The 21,242-nt window shown below is 44.6% G+C and overlaps 3 protein-coding genes across 3 annotated transcripts in view; 1 reads left to right on the top strand and 2 right to left on the bottom strand.

The window, feature by feature from the left end:
- Positions 1-4,804: 4,804 nt before the first annotated feature.
- LOC141986308 (histone H2A.J) overlaps positions 4,805-21,242 on the bottom strand; it is a 31,233-nt gene continuing 14,795 nt past the window's right edge. Inside the window, exon 2 of the mRNA XM_074950686.1 lies at positions 4,805-5,141. The gene's annotated coding sequence lies outside the window, so the exon portion shown is untranslated. The remainder of the gene's footprint in view (positions 5,142-21,242) is intronic.
- On the top strand, positions 18,903-21,045 carry LOC141986291 (histone H4). The gene has a single exon (XM_074950663.1). The coding sequence runs from the start codon at positions 18,903-18,905 to the stop codon at positions 19,212-19,214; it is 312 nt and encodes a 103-aa protein (XP_074806764.1). The 3' UTR covers positions 19,215-21,045.
- On the bottom strand, positions 20,738-21,067 carry LOC141986300 (histone H4). Its single transcript, XM_074950674.1, has one exon. It carries the CDS (start codon positions 21,065-21,067, stop codon positions 20,756-20,758), a length of 312 nt encoding a protein of 103 aa, XP_074806775.1. The 3' UTR covers positions 20,738-20,755.

The following is a 21,242-nucleotide window of genomic DNA, read 5'->3' as shown; positions in this document are numbered from 1 at the left end:
AAATGGAGTTACTGTTCCACTTGGGGCCTTTTGTATCCCTTTTTGCCTTGGCTTGAGAAACTGTATCCTGATCTGAGAGGCCCTGGAAAAATAAGGTTGAATTACACTTTCAGCGGCTGTAGAATGGTGGTCGAATGTGCACTTGATAGATTGAAGTCCTGCTGGTGCTTTCTGCAGATCAATTTGAATTCCAGCATCAACACTGTCCACATTAGTGTGGCTTGTTATGCTCTTTACAATCTTTGTGAAGCCAGAGGGGAGCCTTTTCCCCCTGAATGGACCCATGACAGTAATGGACTGCTGACCCAGTACACTCAGCCAGAAAGGTTAGCTACCACACCTGGATGCACCTCCGGAACAAAAATTAGGGATGCTCTGTGCTCCCACATTTGCCATGTATTGTACTTATGGATGATATGACCACTTATGAAATGGGAGTGGGAGGCTGTGGGGAGAGAACTATGGATTTAGATATCTATATTGAGAAATGAATAGTGTTTGCGTACAACATGTCCCTTGCCATGTGTTTATTGTTATTATTCAAAACACATATTATGTAATGTGAAGCAGTGAAGGTACTACAATTTCTTAATAAAATAAAACCCTGTATTTTTGAACATTTATTAGAAAAGTACAATATTAGACCATTGCCACACAGGCCAACTGTCATTAGCACATCAAAACACCAGTACCTTTAACAAAACCATGAACAAAGTGTGAACAAGTGCAAGCAGTGAGACAGTTTCCAAGAAGGAAATCCTCTATTGTGGTGTATCCCCCTGTCCTTCCCCCGGTTCTTCTTTCCCTTTGTTACATATTTGCTGTGCGATGGTCACTGGGTGTGGGGGATAGAGGCATCACAGGGTGTGGGGAGAAGGGGTTCAGCATGGTGGTCTGCAGGAGATACATTTGGCCTGTCCACCCCCTGATAGGGCTCAATTGCCTGGTCCACCAAGCCATGGAATTGTCCAAACTGGTCCTTGTCTGTTGCACATTGTACCATGGAGGGGACTCAGGCTGTGGGGCCAGCATTGCAGGAGCCTAGAGACTGCAGTCTTGCAGCCATTAGTGAAAGCAGCTCCTCAAACAGTTCTTTCTGCTGTGATCTATCTTCCTCCCTTAATTGCTGTTCTTCTTCCAGGAACTGCAAAGCAAGTGTCTGCTCCCACACTGAAATCCTGTCCTCTAGCTTTGCGTCTAGCCTGAGCCTTTCTGCTTGCTTCTCATCTTGCCTTTCCACTTGCTATAAGTCCCTCTCTCCTTGATATTGAACCTGCTTGTTGGCTCTGTCCAGAATATCGACCATAAATTCATCTCAAAAACACTTCCTTTTGGAAGGCACCATGACGGTGTTGTGATGACCGATGCTTCTACTGGAATGTGGTCAAGATGTCCAGTCTTTTGAGGTCAGTGGAACTGGAAGTGGACAAGACACTGAAGGTTAATACCTCAAGTGTCTCAGTGCCTCAGCACAGAACAATTCCTTTTGGTATTTCAAGGCATAAAAAAATGCTACTTTATGAAACTTCATTATATTGTTAGAGGAACACTTCAGACCACAGAATCTCCCTGGACAAAGCCAGGTTAATTGCCGTGAAAGAGGCAGACAGAAGACAAAAGTCAAAAATCAAAGCCACTTTTTCCTAAAAATTACAAGCCAGTTTGGGCTTTGTTGGAGGGTGGTTGTCAAGTCTGCCTAAGCCTCCTCTATCAATTCCAGCATGCCACATTTTGGAGGACATAACATTTCTTGAGGTTCCCAAGGAGCAAAGAGAGGTTATATTCGAAGCTGCAGGTGGGAAGCCAGCTATGTACGCCACTGTAGTACTCAGGCTTGTGGTGAGTGAACTGCACATATATGAGTGGAGTGGCTGGTCAGCAACTCTTACCCCGACCACAGCCCGGCCATGATAAGAGCCATGTGGGCAGATGTGGGGAGCCACAGCGTGGACCCTCCACTTGGCCTAGATGGAGGGCCCGGGGGGCGGGGATACTGGCCGGGGGCTACTCTCAGGCCCCTCACCCAGGGCAATTGGAGGGTCCACTGTGGCTCTCCACAGCTGCCCATGCACTTATCATGGCCGGGCTGTGGCTCCAAGGCCCAGCCCCTTGGCTGGAGCTGGGTTGGGGTAAGAGCCACCACGCAGGCAGCTGTGGGGAGCCGGCGCGGAGTTATGGACCCACATCTTCACCTGCTTTGGGCCGGGCGGAGGGCCCAGGGGGCGGGGACATGGGAAGGGGGCTGCTTTTGGCCACCCCTCCCCACCCCAGGTTGGGGGGGAGGGGGAGTTGTGTTCCATGTGGCTCCCACAACTGCCCAGGCTCCCCTTCCGGGCTCCACTAACTGCTGACCAGGCCAGGGGTGGGACCTCGGGGGGAAGAGGAGGGGAAGGGGGCAGGGCGACCCTGGCGAAAGGTGGATGGGCCAGGCCTGTCCACTTTCAAAAAGTGGGAGGGCCTTGGTCCCCTGGCCCCTCTTGTTTCAGCGCCACTGGGCGGAGGCGCTGGTGGGTGGGAGGAGCTGATCGATGGGGTCCACCGAACAGCTGATCAATGGTTGGCTGGTGGGTGCTGAGCACCCACTATTTTTTTTCTGTGGGTGCTCCAGCCCTGGAGCACCCATGGAGTTGGCACCTATTGAAGAGTGCTGCACTATTATCCTGAACATTGCAAATACAGGAAGCACAATCCTTTGGTATTTGCAGGGCTAGAGCAAGAACTGCAATAACGGGGGACATGATGATTTATTTGAGGACAGATTGCTCTGAGACATAATGAAAACATTTCAAGGTTGTTGGTGGCATTCATATAGCAGCTGTGGATTGCTGAATACTGCTTCAGGGCCTGAGAAATGAGCACTGATGGCGAAGATCACGTCATAATGCAGGTTTAGAATGGCAAGCAACGGCTGTGAGACTTGCAGATGCGAAAGGCCATATTCCTGGATCAGTTTGCCGAGCTCACCACAGCCCTCCAGTGCAGGGAAACCAGAACGAGAGCTGCACTTTCAGTGGAGATGTGAATGGTCATGGATGGAGTGTGAAGCTTCCCTGGGGGAGGCTAGCTCCCTGTCCCACCTTTTCTGCCCACAGCCCTGACCACACCCCCACTCCACCCCAGGCCCCTCCCTGCTCTGCCCCAGGTCTACACCCTGAACCCCCACCTGTGGCCTCTGCCCCAGCCCTGAGCCCCCTCCTGCACCCAAACTCCCTCCCAAAGCCTGCACCCCAAACCCCCTCCTGTGCCCCAACCCCTTGCCCCAGCTCAGATCCCCCTCCCACATGCAGAACCCCTCATTTCTGGCACCACCCCAGATCCCTCACCTCACCCAGGCCAGAGGCCGTACTCCCTCCCACACCCCAACCCCCTGCCTCATCCCAGAGCCCCCCTCCCATACTCCGAACACCTCTGCCCCACCCCCCAGCCTGGAGCCCCCTCTTGCACTCCAAACCCCTCATCCCTGGCCCCAACCCAGAGCTTGCACCCCCAGCCAACGTCCTCACCCCCTCCCACTCCCCAACCCCCTGCTCCAGCCTGGTGAAAATAAGCGAGTGACTGAGGGTGGGGGAGAGCAAGTGACAGAGAGGGGGGATGGAGTGAGTGGGGGCAGAGCCTTGGAGAAAGGGCAAGGCAGTGGGCGGGGCTCATAAAGGGGCAGGGAAGGGGCGGGCAAGGGTGTTCGGTTTTGTGGTGGGGTGATGTACGGCGCATACATCCCTATTTTGGCAGCAGCCCATCTCACCAGAGAGTACATCAATAGAAAGGGCTACTTGTTATGGTTATGCAAATGTTGGTGGATCACTGGGGACATTTCATTGACATCAGTGTGGGTTGATCAGTGAAGGTGTATGATGCTCACATCTTCAGGAAAGCAGGACAGTTCAGAAAGCTAAAAGCTGAAACATTCTTTCCTGACAGGCAGCTTATCACTGGTAACATTGCCCTGCCCATAGTGATCCTGGAGGCCTCAGCATACCCCTTGCTCCCCTGCCTCATGAAGCCATAAACCAGCCATCTCACCAGCACCAAGGAAAGATTCAACTACTAGCTCAGTAGATGCAGAATGACAGGCGAACGTGCTTTTGCAAGTCTGAAAGACTCTGGCAGTGTTTACACAGAAGATTGGAATGCAGTGAGAAAAATATCACAGTGATTATAACTGCCTGTTGGGTCCTTCATGATATCTATGAGGCAGAGGGGGAAGGGTTGCCTCCAGGGCGGAGGTGGAGCGGCTGTCTGCTGACTTGGAACAGCCAGACACAAGGGCCATTACAAGAGCTCAACACGGAGCTATGAGGCTGAGAGAGACCTTGAAAGAGTGCTTTAATGGTCAGCCACATTAATGTGCTATGGCAGAGTGTACTTAAGCTGGCCCTGAGGTTTTGGGGACTGTTAGGAATTGTGTAGTGCTGCATGTACATTTATGAATATTACACAGTCTTTTAATGAACCTATAGATTATATGATGCTTGCTGTACATTTATGATTATTATACTGCATGTTGCACTGAACCTATGAGTTCTGTGGTCCTGTAAGATTACAAGTAATGGGTGCATGGAGTAGTGCTAAGCATTCTGCAGCATATGTTGTGACGTAATGAAGTAGAATTTATGTAAAAAAAAAAATAGAAATGTATTGCATACCAAAAACAATTCAAAGAAAAAGTGCAATTAAAAATAAAGCAGTACAATACCAACTTCTACAATAAATTAATGGAATAGAACTTTAAAATTAGAAAGGTGGAAACATTCCTGTCTATTTCAGTCCATTTTGGCTACACATATATCAGCTGTGGGTCTCCCAAGTCAGCGTATATGAAGCTGTGGTTGTTCTGGTCTGTCCCTGAGCATAGGGCGGTAGGGGTAGGGATGCAGCCTATGATGCAAAGTGGAATGTTGAGGGGTATCGGGACCTGCTAAACTGGTGTACTCCAGTGACTGCAGAGGATGGTGAGGCTGTGGTTGTTGGACCTGTAGGTCAACAAGAATCTGCAGCATTTGTGTTCACTGTCTGAGAAGTTCCATTATGTCCTGGTGCATCTCCCTCTCCTCTTCCTGCTGGGACACCTGGGCCTTTCTCCTGTCCACTCTTTCCTTCTGCATTCTGTCTGCCATATTCACCCTCTGATGCACTTCTTTCTCCTTCTCATCAGGGTCAGGCATTCCACAGGAGGGGGCGCCCATCAAGGACACAAAGGCAGCAGCAACAGATAAAACAGACATGTATCGTCATAATGAAAACAGAAAGTTACGTTTCAGACTTATTCCCATAAAAGTTTTAAATAAGGCATGCTTATTGACACTTCAACTTTGGTGTGCCTCTGCACACCATCCTTCTCCAGCCCCAGCCATCGACAGAATAGCCCATTAGGGAGAGGGAGCAAAGGGGAAAAAGATGAGGACAGAATTTTTCTGTTGCATGAAACAATAAAATATCAACCCATATTTCCATGGGTATTGTTACCTGAAATTGGGCCAGCTAGTAAGCTTAGGGAGCACTAATGACCCACGAGAGTTTGGCAGAAAGCATCACGTTTATTATACTGATAACTAAGTTCAAAAGAAGTGTGTGTCAGGGGGTGTCACATTCACACCCGAATACTAACGCTCCCAAGACAGGCACAGCACTGGAGATGTCAGGATTCTTCAAGGTAAGTGTATGAAGGTAAGTCTTCCCAAGGCACAATGGAATGCAACGCAGCAAACCACTGGCGAGGTGGTCCGGGCAAAGGGCCTTCATGGGAGGTACAAGCTTGTGAGTGCACTCCTAAGCATATGGCCCCTTCCCCTTTTAAGGACCTGCTCCTCATGGCCTGCGACGAGTGATGACTTGGCCGCGTCTGGTTGGTCGCACTCCACCCAGGGCAGTGTCCATGCATTGGGGGTGTGAGTGCTGCCTAATTAGAGTCCCAGATGCCTTGTCTACCTGGGAGCTCTTCTGATCTTCCAGCTGTTCAACCAGCCCATTCATCCCACAAGCATTCCAGGAAGGAGGGGGAGGGGGAAAGCCACTTCACAGGTATTCAAAGAGAGAGAGGAGACAAAAGGTGGGGGAGGGGGAAGTGTAACAAACCTTTTGAGCATACAGGTTATACAGAGCATAGTCATACAGAGCATACAGATCACTGCTGCTCCTTCAACAGGTATGAGTACAGGGCAATGGCACCACGTATTGGCACTATTGCATCCGATGAAGTGAGCTGTAGCTCAAGAAAGCTTATGCTCAAATAAATGTGTTAGTCTCTAAGGTGCCACAAGTCCTCCTTTTCTTTTTGCGAATACAGACTAACACGGCTGCTACTCTGAAACCTATTTTCCAGAGTTGGTGATGATTTAGCTGATATCTCACTCCTGAGGGTAACAAAGGCACAGAGACCATAGCTGCTGCTGGAGTTCTGAACAGCCCAGGCCTCTATGCCACAAGCCAGTTTACTTCAATGGTGCCTGCCAAGTTATTGCAGAGTGGTGTGGGAAAGTGTCTGATCATGGAGGAAGAAATAAGGCAGCCATCTCTAGAAAAGCTTCAGAAGAGGATTGCAAAGTACGTCCATGGAAGTTCCATTGACATCTTGCAGGAGGATACAAGGGATAGGTACATAAACTGCCATGCATGCCCCCGCTCCCAACCTAACCCTACAGGGGAATGAAAAGCAGATAACACTACCTCTGTTTGTTGTACCTCTGTGTCTTCTCATACAAGTAAAACAATGAAAAGGGTTTTACAGGGATCCCCTAAGTCAGAAAGATGCCTAATAATTCACTGAAGGATGAGATGTGAGTTCTCTATTGAGAGCCAGTAGCCTGCTAGTCATCATAATCACTTCTCTTTTTGCAAAATGTATGTATGCATACTACTTAAAGAGTTATGTTTCTGTGCTGAAAATTATGTTGTTAAGGCAGGTAACCAATATGTGACATGTCTTAAACAAGTTCCTTTCAAGCAGGAGGTAACAGATACTTTTATGACAGGTTTCAGAGTAGCAGCCGTGTTAGTCTCTATTCGCAAAAAGAAAAGGAGTGCTTGTGGCACCTTAGAGACTAACAAATTACTCCACAAGTCCTCCTTTTCTTTTTGTGAATACAGACTAACACGGCTGCGACTCTGAAACCTGTCATTATGCAAGGCACTGAATTTAGCCGTATAGAGTGGAAATCTCAATTTGTTAGTCTCTTAGATGCTTTTATCTATGTCTGGTCATGGCTGTATTGGCATTACATGTCTCACAATGGATGCTGGTTTGCATACTGAGCCACATGCTAATCAAGACATTGCAAAATCTTCAAGAGAAGACATTTACAGAAAGAAATAAACAACAGAAAGGGATCCTGTTTATGAGTAAAGACAATGGATTGTTAGGGTATATGTAGGCGTGTAGAGGTACACCTTCGATCCTTCCCCCAGGATGAAAGCTAACTGTGTCTTTCTTATGAAAAGATGGTCACAGCCAAGCCTGGCTGTAAAATGCTAGAAGGAGTTCGTCTATAAGACATGAAAACATCAAGTTAAGTAAATCTTGGTTCTAGAATGTGTCTTATTATTTTACTTTATATGTAACCATTTGTTTCCACTTGAATCTCTGTACATTGTTAAATAAACTTTTAGTTGTTTTTGCTATAAGCATATCTAAGTGCGGTGATCTGAAGGGAACTGGGCAAGCTGGGATTTACGGTCTCTTTGGAAGCAGCAAATCTATGACTACTGTGAGTGTCCAGTGGAACAAGGACTAAACACTCCAGGAAGGTACTCAGAGGGCTTGCGGGTTGGAGAGTGCCTATTGCCATCCTGTAGTGAGAAAGCAGGGCCTGCATAGACCTAGGGGGGAGTGCTTGTGTTACCCGTTGCTGGTGGAGTTTGGGAGATGGCCTATGGCAGGCACAGATAAGGCTTTCTCATGCGAAGGGCAGGGGGTAGTGAGATGCTTCACAACTCTGGGTACCTGTGTGGAGCATCGTCACACCACAACCTGAAATAATGTAAAACACATTCCTACTAGTGGTTTGTTTTGCTATCTGTCCCTGCAGAGCACCCCCACTCCCCAAAAGCCCTTGCCAGATTAATTGTGCTATATAACGTACAGGAGTCACTTGCCATTGCCTTGCTCAGAAACAGGAAACCTGGCACACAGCAGCCAGCAAACAGAAAAGCGTAAGGATGAAATGGAATGGAAGGGCAGATAGTAGTTCCAGTTTCTGCTTCACTGTAACTTAGAGTGAAGGGGTAGACACTTGTTTCTTGGAACAAAAACCAGAAATAAATAAATAAAAATAAAATAAAATAAAAATTAAAATAATGTATCATTGTCTTTCTTTCCAGGTCTGTCAAACCAGGGAAGGACAGACTTTCTCTGAGGAGGCCCCTCATGGTGAGACAAAGGCTGCTGAATCTTTGGAACAGCAGAAAAAGATCCAGAATGACCTGCTGCAGATGCACAAAAGGAATTTGTCAGCTGGTTAAAGCAGTGTCCAAGTCCTAAGTTCCAGAACATGGGGCAGTGGGTGGCCCTGAAAAAGAAATGCTGGAAAGCAGGGCAGTGGGAAGCCCTGGGAGGGAGCAAAAGAGAGCAGGCATTGATTCCCTGGAGAGTCCCTCCCATCCTCACCTCCCACTACCTGTTCCTGGTTCCTGCTCCCATGAAGGGATCCGTTGTTTGGGTGGCTACACTATCTGGTTCCTGACATCACCAAGATCCAGCTCCAGATCTGTCCTATGTTCCTGGTGACTCCAGTCCCCATGCTCCTCTGCCCAGTCCTAGTGGCAGTATCCCTGGCTCCCTCTGTGCTCTCCTGCTACCAAGGGCTCCCTGCCTGGGCCTGGCATTAGAAACTGCTGGCTCAGAGGCTGCTCTGCAGACAGGGACAGAAAGGACATACGTGGCCCAGGACCAGAAATACTGGAATACTCTGAGTCTGCAAAAAAGTGCCAGAACGGCATTCCAGAGCATTCCAGCACAAGTTGAGCACTGGGTTGAACAAGCTTTTTGAACTGGACCTGAAAAAACAGGATGCAAAAGAGAAGATGCTGGAGTGGAAAGAAAAAAAATGGTGGCAGATTCTCTACAGCATTATTGGGAGATGAGGTGAAAAGACTGGGAAATGAAAGAAAGAGTCAGAAGTGCATGTCTGGGAGACTCTTTGGTACGCTTGTCTCCAATCCTGGATTCCTCTGAACCCAGGGCCAGTCACAGCAAGTCACTGCCATGTACTGCAACTTGTTGAGAACTTGGGGCGGGTGGAGAGGGTTGAGCCACTTCATGTATAATGGAGGTGCACATGGTCAGTTGTGCCATACCTTCACAGGGGAAAGAGAACAGGCATGTGACAACATGTAATTCCATGAAGTTTGACATTACACTTTAATTTCCTGGTTTTTGCACTTTGTTTCCATTTGTGTTTCTGAGGTTTGTTGAGTGTTGGTTGTTTTGTTTAGGGTTAGCATAGCTTTGGAATTGCACCTGTCAGGTGGAGGGTTCCCAGGGTTGGGGAAAGGGGTCCCAGCCATACACCTGTGTAGAAATACCAACCCTTCCTCCTAAGCGGGTCAGAGTTAACAAGCACCCCACTTTTATCTAACCCAGGGAAAGCCAGGATAAGACGCAGATCAGGATACCTAGGAGTGGTTATACACACTCCCTTGCCCCTGGCACAGCATACAGCAAAACAGTCCCCGCCCCCCCATGCCTGGCTAGACACTCATACACGCTCTGTGCCAAACTAGTGCAATCCCCTCCCCTCTTTGGGTCAGTCCAAGCTGTCTGTGTGCTTTTGTCTGGTAATGGTGTGTGGTATGAGTTCAGGATCTGTTACGTGGTCTTAGCTCCTGTCAGCTCCAGGCTGTGGGTTTATCATGAGTCCCCTTTTGTGAGCAGCTGGCTCGCCTCCAAGCAGCTCTTGCTTTGCCCTAGTTTAGGGCTCCAGCCTCCTGCCCTGCTAAATTGTCTCCTCTTTCAATTTTCCTGGCCATGCCCTGTCCCGCCCCTTCCCACTCTCCTTACCCCATCACTTATTGTCTCAATTCCTCCCTGCCTCAGAGTTAATTCTGTGTATTTGAGTGGGACTTCGCCCCAGCCAATTAGGTTTGTGCAGAGTAGTAGAAATGCATGGGCTAGGAGGGGAGAGACAGGAAGGGGGAGGATCTCTGGCTAGTTCCTCAACTTGTTCTGCTTTCTTGCATTTGCACTTTAGTTTTTGGCAGATGGACCATCTGTGTTAAAAACTTTCAATAAACAAGTTTGGACAACAGTCCTTTGCTTTGTATGCTCCAAAGAATAACACTGAAAACATTCACATCTAAATGCACATTTTTAACTGAAGTCTTAGATTTAAAATGAATACAAATGGCATAGGACCAGCTCAATACAGTAATTAGGATTCCCCATTCTACCACCTCCTGTTAATTAATATGAAATAAATGAATAAAAAAATAATAATTTACTGAAAGTCTGACATTATTTCAGGGACATTGCCCACCTTCACAGCACAGCAATAATCGCCTAGTAAACATCCACCATTATAGAACCGACAGTTGACTTGCCAACATCACACTAATTGGCCACAGATCTGTCACCAGTCAGGGTGACCAGGTTCTAAAGGGAAATAGCAAATTGCTTCTGGACCACTATTGGCTTTCTCATCCTCAAGTCCAGGGACTGGAGTTAGCTCCTCACACAGCTCCAGGAACACGACCTACTCACATGAAAGTTCTGGGCTCAATGCTGATTATTCCAGGTCTGCATGACAATATAGTACCACCATTCTGTGACTGTGGGCTTACTCTCAAACCACCACTTGGCATTGGGGGATTCATCCACTATTAGATACCACATTTTCTGTCTTCACTCCTCCAATTCATGCTAGCAGCTTGTGTGATCTCCTTAAGAATTCTTTCTAGTGATGCCAAGCCCCTGCCAACACATATGTCTCAGGCCCTGGCTTTTCATTCTCTTGCCAGGTGATAGTTGCATTAATGTAAACATTCAGTACAGGGCATTGCTTTGAGTTGAATCCATGTCTTGCCACATGTTGCAATGAAGGCCTCGGGCAGATATCTGGAACGTGTGCAGCTGGAACTGGTTTACCTTCATGAGTTGCTGGTTTCATATTATTTCTGCCCAAGATCCCCAGATGTGATAGACAGGGTCTCCTACAATACACTGTGAAACCATCCATAGAGTGTCACAGTTTAATACGTTACTTTAGGTCTTTAGTTCCTGGTTTTCAGGGCGTAAGTATGTACATTCACTTAAAGTTTGTAAGGGCACCAGGAAATGCTGGGCAATTTTAACCATGCTAACAAAGTTTTGTGGTCTAAATTAAGGATATTACAATAGCTGCATTGGGCAAAAGCAGGGTGGATAAAAATTGATGATTTTTTAAAAATACAATATTTGTTTTAATTTAAATCAGATTTTTTTATTTTGCTATTTAAATTATAGTAAGGTTTTTTGTTTGTTTGTTTGTTTGTTTTTAAAAGTAAACCTGATTAAAATGAGTAAATACAAGGAGGAAGGGAATGACATCAATAAGTTTGAAAGGCAGCCTAAGTAACTTAGGAGACTATCTCATTCAGGAGCAGTGGAAGCACCCTGAAAGTGGGGGAGGCCACAGATACCTGAATCATGGCCCTGCCCCTTCCCTTGCTGTACCTCCCCCGAGGTCCTGCCCCTGCAACACCCCTTCTCTCTGAGCCTCTGCCCTTGCATTGCCCCTTCCACTCCAAGGCCCCACCCTCACACTACCCCTCTCCCTGAGACCCAGCTCCGGCACCACCCCTTCCCCCCAAGATCCCGCCCCCGCTTGCTCCTCTCTGGACCACCCCACACCCCCCACATTCTGTCACCCCTGGTCTCATTTTCAAGAGACTTAGGCAAGTAAGAATTTAAGCTCCTGACACTTTCCCAGGCTGATCTGAGATAATCAGCTACATTCACTGACTGCAGTTAATCCTCCTTTTAATAAATCATTTAGTTGTAAATGTGAAACATGTTTTGTTAAGAAATATTTATGTATCCAAAACGTTTTAAGTTATTTTATTTAATAAAAATAAATCTTATCTGCTGTTTTGGGTGTTTAATTAAATTCCAGTTACCATCTTATTGCAGCTTAACACAAAACATGAGCAGAAAAGTAATTATCTAGTAAATAAGCAATATATCATTCACAGTTTTCTAGCACACTAAAAGTGCACAATTAATAAGAATCTGAAAATATTAAGCTGTATAATTGCTTAAATAAATGCATATAGTTATATAGTGTACCCTCCTATGTAGCAAAAAGATGTACCAAGTCTAGTGTACGGGCTCTATTTAGTTGTCAATCAGCATGTTGTAATGGTTATATCAGCCAGTAATAACTGAAGTATAAATGGAAAAGTTGATTAAAATTGATTACTTAAATCAAAGCTTTGCCTTCGATGATTTAAATCACCTTGATTTAAATCAATCCATTATGGGCAAAAGACTGTAAATGATAGATAAGATTAAGATTATTTTTAGGCTGAATATTCTTATGATTCATTAGGCCAATGAGGACTGAAATGGGCTTTCTTATCCTTAAGCACTGTGGTGGCATACTGGACCAGGCCTCAGGACAGCTGAGTTTTATTTCTGGCTCGACTGGTGGCTTTCTGGGTGAGCCTGAGCAATTCATTTTGGGCTTGATCCACAAAGGGACTTTGATGTCTGACTGGAACTTTAGACTCCTAAATCCAATATTTAGGTCCCACTGAGTTCTTCAAGATTCCTCTTCAGCAGCTGTCTAACCCAGGAGGTGCCAAAATTTCTACTGGTAAAGTCTCCATGCTGATTAATTTTTTTTCTCAGTGGGCAAGCACAAAGCCACCTAAATCCTGATGCCACTGAACTGCTCATACCTAAGTCCCAGCAGGATTCACAGATTAGGCATTCTGCTACCTGTTTTGCTTGTGTGGCCCAATCCAGTAGACATGCTCTGAATAGAAGCAATCTGCACAAAGGACAGCTAGGATGTGATGCTGCTCTTCACTGATAGGCGAGTGGTTATAGCATTCACCTGGGATATGGGAGACTGAGGTTCTAATTCCTGATCCAAATCTGGCAGAGTGGGAATTCCAATCTGCATTTCCCACATCCCAAGTGAATGCTCCAACCACTGGCCTGCTGGTGGTGAAGAGTACCATCATCTCCACCTCAATTTTTCATAAGAAAAGGCTGATGTGGTTTAGGTGCCTAACTCCAGGAAAAGGTTCATGGCTGTGAATTTCAAGTGGAGAGGAACCTCCCTACAGCCTGGAGTTGTAGACTAATTCTCTGAAAGAAGCAGGGTTTAGGACATAGCCTTCTCCTATGCATTTCCTACTGGCTAGTTTAGGCAGTTCCCAACTCAGCAGCTGGCTTCTGTGAATCTCATTAGGCATCAGGATACCTAAAAGTTAGGTTTTGCAATGCTGGTAATTGTAATGGTAACCATTGTCAAGTGTCTCACAGATTCATCTACTTTAAAGCCAAAAGTGACCATTGTGACTGTCTAGTCTGACCTCCTGTATGTTATATACCACATGACTCCCCTGTAATAATTTATGTTTCAATAGTCAGGGCTGGCCTTACCATGAGGCGAACTGAGGCGGCTGCCTCAGGTGCCAGATTGTGGAGGGGCGCCACTAGGACCCAGAGTTTCAAAGTTTTGGCCCAAGCGAGGGGAAAAGGGCTCCCCGCTTCAGGTGCCAAAATGTTGTGGGCCGGCCCTGGCTATGCTTGAACTACAGCATACAGTTTAGGAAAATATATCAATCAGTCAATCTTGATTTAAAATTTTCCAGTGATGGAGAATCCACTGAAACCCTGGGCAAGTTGTTCCAATGACTAATTGCCTTTACTGTTACAGATGTGCACCTTATTTCTAGTTTGAATTAGTCTAGTTTCATCAACTTCCCGATTGAAGCACTTTCTATTATCACATTTCTGATCCCCGTTTAGGTATTAATAGACAGTTATCAAGTCACCTCTTAACCTTGTCTTTGACAGGCTAAATAGTCTTTCAACTATAAGACATGTTTTCCAATCCTTTAATCATTCTTGTGGTTCTTCTCTGAACCCTCTCCAATTTATCAACATCCATTTTGAAGGGACCATTCAAGGTAGAATGGCCCATTAAACACCTCTACAGTCATAGGACAAAAATAGGGGGGTAGTGGGTTACAGATTATTGTAATAAGCCATAAATTCAGTGTCTCTGTTCAGTCCTTGAGATTTTTAGTGTCTAGCAGAATTATGAATTTAAGCTCCCAGGCTCATCTTTTGAAAGTGTTGTGCAGTTTTCCTTGTCTGCCTATAGATTGACTGTGGGGTAACTATCATAGTGCCTTAGGCAGGATGGCTTCAGCTGGTTGAGCTCCAAAAACCTTGTGGGCCTTGCTGCTACTGGATGACTTGCACCATTGTAGCTTCACAGCTAACTGAACACAGTATTCCAATAGTGGTCACACCAGTGCCAAATACAGAGGTAATATAAGCTCAGCTCCTACTTGACATTCCCCTGTTTATATATCCAAGGATTGTATTATCCCCTTTGGCCATGGAATCTCACCAGTAGTAAGGGCTTAAATTCTCTTATACTATTTTCTGAAGCGCTCCCCTCCCCAGTGCCCCATTTGGAGCTCCAGGTTTTAGCCCCTGCAGAGTGGGGTGGGGATGGGGAGGGTGTGTCTCAGGGCTTTAGCCCCACGGGGGCATGCCAGGGCTCGGGGCTTCAGCCCTGTGGGAGGCACTGGGGCTCGGGGCATCTGCCATGCAGATTTGAAATATTTACTGGAGCTCCACTCAAGGTAGCTCCAGCTAAATTTAAGCCCTGCTAGGAGCTCATGTTCAGCTGACTATCCACCATGACCCCCAAGTCTTTTTCACAGTCATTGATTCCCAGAATAGACATATGTTTGTAGATGTATGACTTTATATTTGAACATATTGAAATACATATTGTTTGCCTGTGGTGAGCTTACCAAGAGATCAAGTTTGTTCTGTATGAGTGTCCTGTTCTTTAAATTATTTCCATTCCCCCAATCTTTGTGCCATCCGCAACCTTCATCATTAATGTTTTTATTCCAGGTTACTGATAAAAATGTTAAATAGTGTATGGCCAAGAACGAATCCCTGCAAGACTCCACTGGAACCACAGCCACGCAACAACGGTTCTCCATTTATAATTATATTTTCAGGCCTATCTATTAACAATTTTTTAATTGAGTGAATGTACACCATCTTGATTTTATACTGTTCTAGTTTATAAATTAAGATATCATGTGGTACAGAAGTCTAAATATATTACAGCAACACTGTTATGAATAGCATGATCAAAGAGGCAAACTGAACGTTGAAGCTGTAAATCCACAGTACAATGTTTGATCTGGAAATGTAATCTAAAAATCACAAATAAATCATTATCTCCCTTAATTTCCTCCTTTGTAAAAAACCTGTACATTGTATTCTAAAAGTAATTTAATACCTCATTTATGCCCCAAACCATGTGTGTGTGTATATATATCAATTTTTTTCTCAGTTTAGAATTCCTGAAATAGATTTTGTTCTGATCCTAATGTGCATATATTTTAATAGGCTTTTATTGTATTGTTACCACTTTTGAACTAATTAGATAGCCAAAATTGGGGTATGGTGGGATGTTCCAGCTGTGAGGAGAAATTGATAATATAGCCATTTTCTTTGATGCAATCTTCTTTATTTACAAAATTATACATACAGTCCTGTTTCCCCAATCACAGGAGCAATCAAAAAGCAAGAGAGAGTGTGCTGACTTTTCCAAACCTGACTTTTCAGCCAGCACTCTGCTTAAACAGCTTTCTGTCTTAGCTTTGTCTCAGGGCCACATTACCAACATTTCTGTCTAACAGCAACACTAATTGCCTTTCTGACTCTGTGTCCTGAAGGCAATCTCATCCCCCCTCTTCCCCCAAACACACATACACAGTTACCCAAACAATGCTCAGATAAAGTCCTCTGCCATCATGATTAACAATCCTGAGTGGACTGGGTGATGGTGGTGAGCTGCTTAACTATCTCTCACCACTATCTTGTGGTAACTCACATCCATAACAAGGTTAAACAAAACATACAAAAACTCATCCCTCCTAAGCTTTGTCCATCCTCCCAAAGAGGCTGAAAATGAGGACACAACAAATCCCAACCAGGAAAAAATGAAATAGTTCAACAAATTATATTAATTATGTACTATTAACTATTTACAGTGTCAGGATGTTTTCACAAAAACAACGAGGAGTCCGGTGGCACCTTAAAGACTAACAGACTTAAAGACCTCACACAAGTAAGCCAAATTATTTTTTTTTTTCATCCAAATCTTTTTGGATGTTTTTCTTTCAATCAGTGTAAAGAGGCCTCTTTCAATGAGCCCCTAAGGAACCCCTGTTGTTTCTGTGGAATTTGCTGAGTGATATATACTGTGCCCATTTTGTTCTAATTGGGAATTCATTTATGTTACAGTATTATCACATAATAATAAGTGAAGAGACATAATTTTGATTCTATGACATTAAACAGTACAATAAAACGAATAAATTCTTAAGTTCGTTCTCTATTGTTGCCCCAATTAGACTGTATACATAAAGAAAATACATATATGTTTTTCAAGTCAAAGCTAGTTTGCTCCTATATTGACCTATGAATCAGTCACACTTTGTATTGATCTTCTGTGATCAGAAATTTAAAGAAAATATTTTCATTTATATGCACAATGAGATAATTTAAATGAACCTGGGAGACTTTGTGGTTTCTGGAATCTGTTCAATTAAATTAACACATTTACATCTTTGACCATGTAATTATTTTGTGCAACACTTTATTTTTTCCTGATATTAATTTATTTTGAGATTAAGTTAAAGTTGAGAATATTAATCCATAAAATTTTATAAAATATTTAAGAACATATTTTCTTCATTAATTTTATTGTCTATGGCCTTAATATTTTAAAAAGCCTTGTAGTGCCTAGTAGTATGCAACTATGATCATGTATTAATCATAAGAAAAAGAAGAAACTTTTTAGTTGTTAAAAGATTAGTTAGTGAACATGAGGGAAGATGTTCTATGGGAAAGATGCCATTTTTTTTACTAAACAATATGTTGACCAAATGTCCTGATAAAATGGCACAAAGTATGAAAAATGAAGATTCTTATGGCACCAAATTAAATTCTGTTTTGGAAGAGACAGAAGAAAACAGTCTCACTAGTTCTACTTCTGATCTGTAAGTGATTTCTTCTCCCTTGGCCTTGACTAAAAAACTCCCTTCTCTTATTTCAGTTTCCCCTCTATTAAATGGGACGGTCCTGTTTGTCTACTGATCTCACCGCCATTTTGCCAAAATAAAGAAGTAAAAGTTTGCAGCCATCTAAAAAGTACTGTATATGTGTGAAATGTTGTTAATATGGTTATGCACGATCATACTTCTGGGCATCATATGAATCTAAAGTGACCCACCTGATATTTACCTAACAGTGAAATATTATTTCTGTGCAGCAGACCTCCGTACAGATGTTTAGATTGAAAGTTTCTGTGTTGAGCCAGGGAAGGAATTGTGGATAATGGTCTAAATTTCATTGTTGCAAATACCCAGGGATTACAAAATACACACTCCTGTTTCACTTGGTAAGTGTTCAGTCAAGAGCTAACTTTGGAACTATCCTTTTGATTATTATTAATTATTATTATTATTAATTCTAGTAACTTGAGTCTTGAGCCAGAATGCAGAGACTTCCTTCTTCACTCCTCCTCTCATCTCCCCGCGCCTCCCCCCAGCACTAACACTCGCCATTTCTTCCATGCATCTAGCATGTTCTCTGAGCCTGGCTCCTGTGAAATCAAAAACTTGTTTGTCCGTGATAGAAAATGGTAACATTCTGAATAATGGTAGAAATAATGGTGTTCTGTATTCTTGTCAATAAGTATGATAGACCCTTAAACTGAAACAAATATGTTACGGTAGTAAAGGTTATCAATTAAAAAAACCCTGAAACAGCTAGGAACCATTGAAAATCTTGCCAGAAACAGACGGGAGTGGAGGAGCTTCCCACTGCTCTAAGTAATGGGTACCAACTAACTAACTCTCTCTTGCGTCTCCTGAGGTACGGTGAGGGATGTTCAGGGCTCAGAAACAAATCTGTGGTTTCCCGTGCGATCGCGTTTGCAGCGATTCACAGCCATGCTCACAATGTCATACATTGCACAAATAAACAACCAAAGCAGAAACGTCAATCACAGTGAAACGAAGGAAAGAAGAGCGGTCACCGTGCCCCGCTCCCGCCCGGGCCCGCTTTGCCGCATTGTCTGGCTCGCAGAGCAGCGTCCCCGCCCAGTCCCCCACCCCGACTCAAGCTGTAGAAAATGGCGGCGAACGGTAGAGACGGGCCAAGGAGAGAAGGGATGTGTCAGGAAACCTGATTGGTCAGATTTTGCCGCAGCCCCCAAATCCTCGAAACCCAGAGAGAAGCGTTTTCAACCCAAAACAGCCGCCGACGCGCGACCCTCGCTCGGCAGACGCACCAGAAGGGCACCGAGACTAGCGGCAACGGAGTTTGAAAGCGGCCGTTGTTTTAAGCCAGGGGCGCGGAGGACTCCACTCTAATTCCTGGAGGTAGGGCTTGATAAGGAGTTTCCGCATCCTACCTCTGGGTGAAGCAGGGTTCTAGGAAGCCGTTGGGGGGAGGGCCCGTATTTATTTTACGAGAAAGCCTCGGGGGGTGTAACTCCCGCAGGGACCAGACCCCTGCGGGTGCGGGAGGGGGAGAGAGGCGAGCGAAGAGCCCACCCTTTTTCTTTTCAGTTCTCAATCAGGTCGTCCCGCAGACACTATACCGAGACTTCATACCGCTTCCAGGGAGCTGGTGGGCTTGTGTCTGTGATTTTACCATGTCTGGTCGCGGCAAGGGGGGTAAAGGCTTGGGGAAGGGAGGTGCCAAGCGCCATCGTAAAGTGCTTCGGGATAACATCCAAGGTATTACTAAGCCAGCTATTCGTCGCTTGGCTCGTCGCGGGGGGGTGAAGCGTATTTCGGGGTTGATTTACGAAGAGACCCGGGGAGTGCTGAAGGTGTTCTTGGAGAACGTGATCCGTGATGCTGTCACTTACACTGAACATGCCAAGCGAAAGACCGTAACGGCCATGGATGTGGTTTATGCTCTGAAGCGCCAGGGTCGTACTCTCTATGGTTTTGGCGGCTAAACGTGTCACTAAAGTCAACAGGGCAACACAAAGGCTCTTTTAAGAGCCACTCACTTTTTCACAATTAGAGTTAAATTATTTTATTAATATAGGAGACGGCTCTTAAGATTAACTCGAGTAACTCAGTTTTTCTAAGTCTTAAGACTTTTATAGCCACCATTTCTGTTTTAAATGCGAAGATCTTTACAGTATAAATAATAAAGTAACTAGGAATTTAAAGTATCCAGTGTAAAAATGCTTGTACATTCAAAGATTTTTTTTTAAAAAAACATCTTACAACTTGGTGTCAATACGTTTAATAGATGGCAAGGACAATATTAGCGAAATTTGGGGTTTTAAGCCCAATAACCTGCTACATTTTGTTACCTCTTTTTGCAACTTTTTTTTAAAAAAAAAATCAATTGAAAAGAATACATATAACTTATGAAAAGCAAAGTAGGTCTGAAAAGAGCTTTTGGTTGTCGATACAAATATTTTTTTCAGGTAAATTTAATTAGTACTTCTAATAGCTGGTGATAGATTTAGTGCACTAAATTTAAAACGGGGCGGGGGGGGGTCTTTAATGACGTTTTTCCTTTATAGTACAATAAGAATACTAAGAATGCATTGTTGTTGTTTTTTTTTCATAACGTCCTGCTAGAGAACAGCAGCTATTATCCTCATTTTGTAACTGAGCAACAGGGAGATCATAAAAGTCTTAAGAGATACCAGAACTGTCAAAATCTGCTCCTACTCCCAAGAAATGGTATAAGAAAGCTGTGACCAAGACCCAGAAGAAAGGCGACCAAAAAAAAAAAAAAAAAAAGTAGAAAGACCAGGAAGGAAAGTTTCTCCAACTATGATTACGAAGTGCTGAAGCAAGTTCACCCTGACACTGGTATCTTCTCCAAGGCCATGTGAATCATGAACTCTTTCTGTAAATGACATTTTTGAGCTCATTGCCAGAGACACAACGCAGCATGTTTGTCACTCTCCCCTGGCATCTACAAAAACAACGAGGAGTCCTTGTGGCACCTTAGAGACTAACAAATCTATTTGTGCATAAGCTTATTATGCCTAATAAATGTCTTAGTTTCTTTGGTGCCACAAGGACTCCTCGTTGTCTTTGCTGTTACAGGCTAACAACAGCTACCGCTCTGATGCTGTATCTGAAAGTACAAAAGCTGTCACCAAGTATACTAGCTTCAAGTAAATGCTCTTAATGCAGAAATTAATACCTACAACCCAAAGGTAGCCACTCGTTTCCAGTAAGAGTTTATCATTTCTTAATTTTCCTCTAACAAATACTATCATTCAAGGAAGCCACCACTAATTTTACTGCTGAAAAACACATATGCTATACTTTAACCAAAGCACTAATTGTCGTTTACATACAAACATATTTAGCGTAAATACTCACGTATTTCATGTCAATTTAATAGTTTTTCGTGTTAAGTTTTCACATCACAGCATAAGAACACAAGAATCATAGCTCTTATTGTGAAAAAGTGGGTGGCTCTTAAAAGAGCCTTTGTGTTGCCCTGTTGACTTTAGTGACACGTTTAGCCGCCAAAACCATAGAGAGTACGACCCTGGCGCTTCAGAGCATAAACCACATCCATGGCCGTTACGGTCTTTCGCTTGGCATGTTCAGTGTAAGTGACAGCATCACGGATCACGTTCTCCAAGAACACCTTCAGCACTCCCCGGGTCTCTTCGTAAATCAACCCCGAAATACGCTTCACCCCCCCGCGACGAGCCAAGCGACGAATAGCTGGCTTAGTAATACCTTGGATGTTATCCCGAAGCACTTTACGATGGCGCTTGGCACCTCCCTTCCCCAAGCCTTTACCCCCCTTGCCGCGACCAGACATGGTAAAATCACAGACACAAGCCCACCAGCTCCCTGGAAGCGGTATGAAGTCTCGGTATAGTGTCTGCGGGACGACCTGATTGAGAACTGAAAAGAAAAAGGGTGGGCTCTTCGCTCGCCTCTCTCCCCCTCCCGCACCCGCAGGGGTCTGGTCCCTGCGGGAGTTACACCCCCCG

The sequence above is a fragment of the Natator depressus genome, chromosome 1 (assembly GCF_965152275.1).
Source record: "Natator depressus isolate rNatDep1 chromosome 1, rNatDep2.hap1, whole genome shotgun sequence".
NCBI lineage: Eukaryota > Metazoa > Chordata > Testudines > Cheloniidae > Natator > Natator depressus.
The sequence above is the reverse complement of the archived record's forward strand: the minus strand, read 5'-3'. Positions and strand labels throughout refer to the sequence as shown.

Excerpts from the sequence above, each read along its gene's own strand:
- LOC141986291 (XM_074950663.1), top strand. The coding sequence starts at position 18,903 with ATGTCTGGTCGCGGCAAGGGGGGTAAAGGCTTGGGGAAGGGAGGTGCC.
- LOC141986300 (XM_074950674.1), bottom strand. The coding sequence starts at position 21,067 with ATGTCTGGTCGCGGCAAGGGGGGTAAAGGCTTGGGGAAGGGAGGTGCC.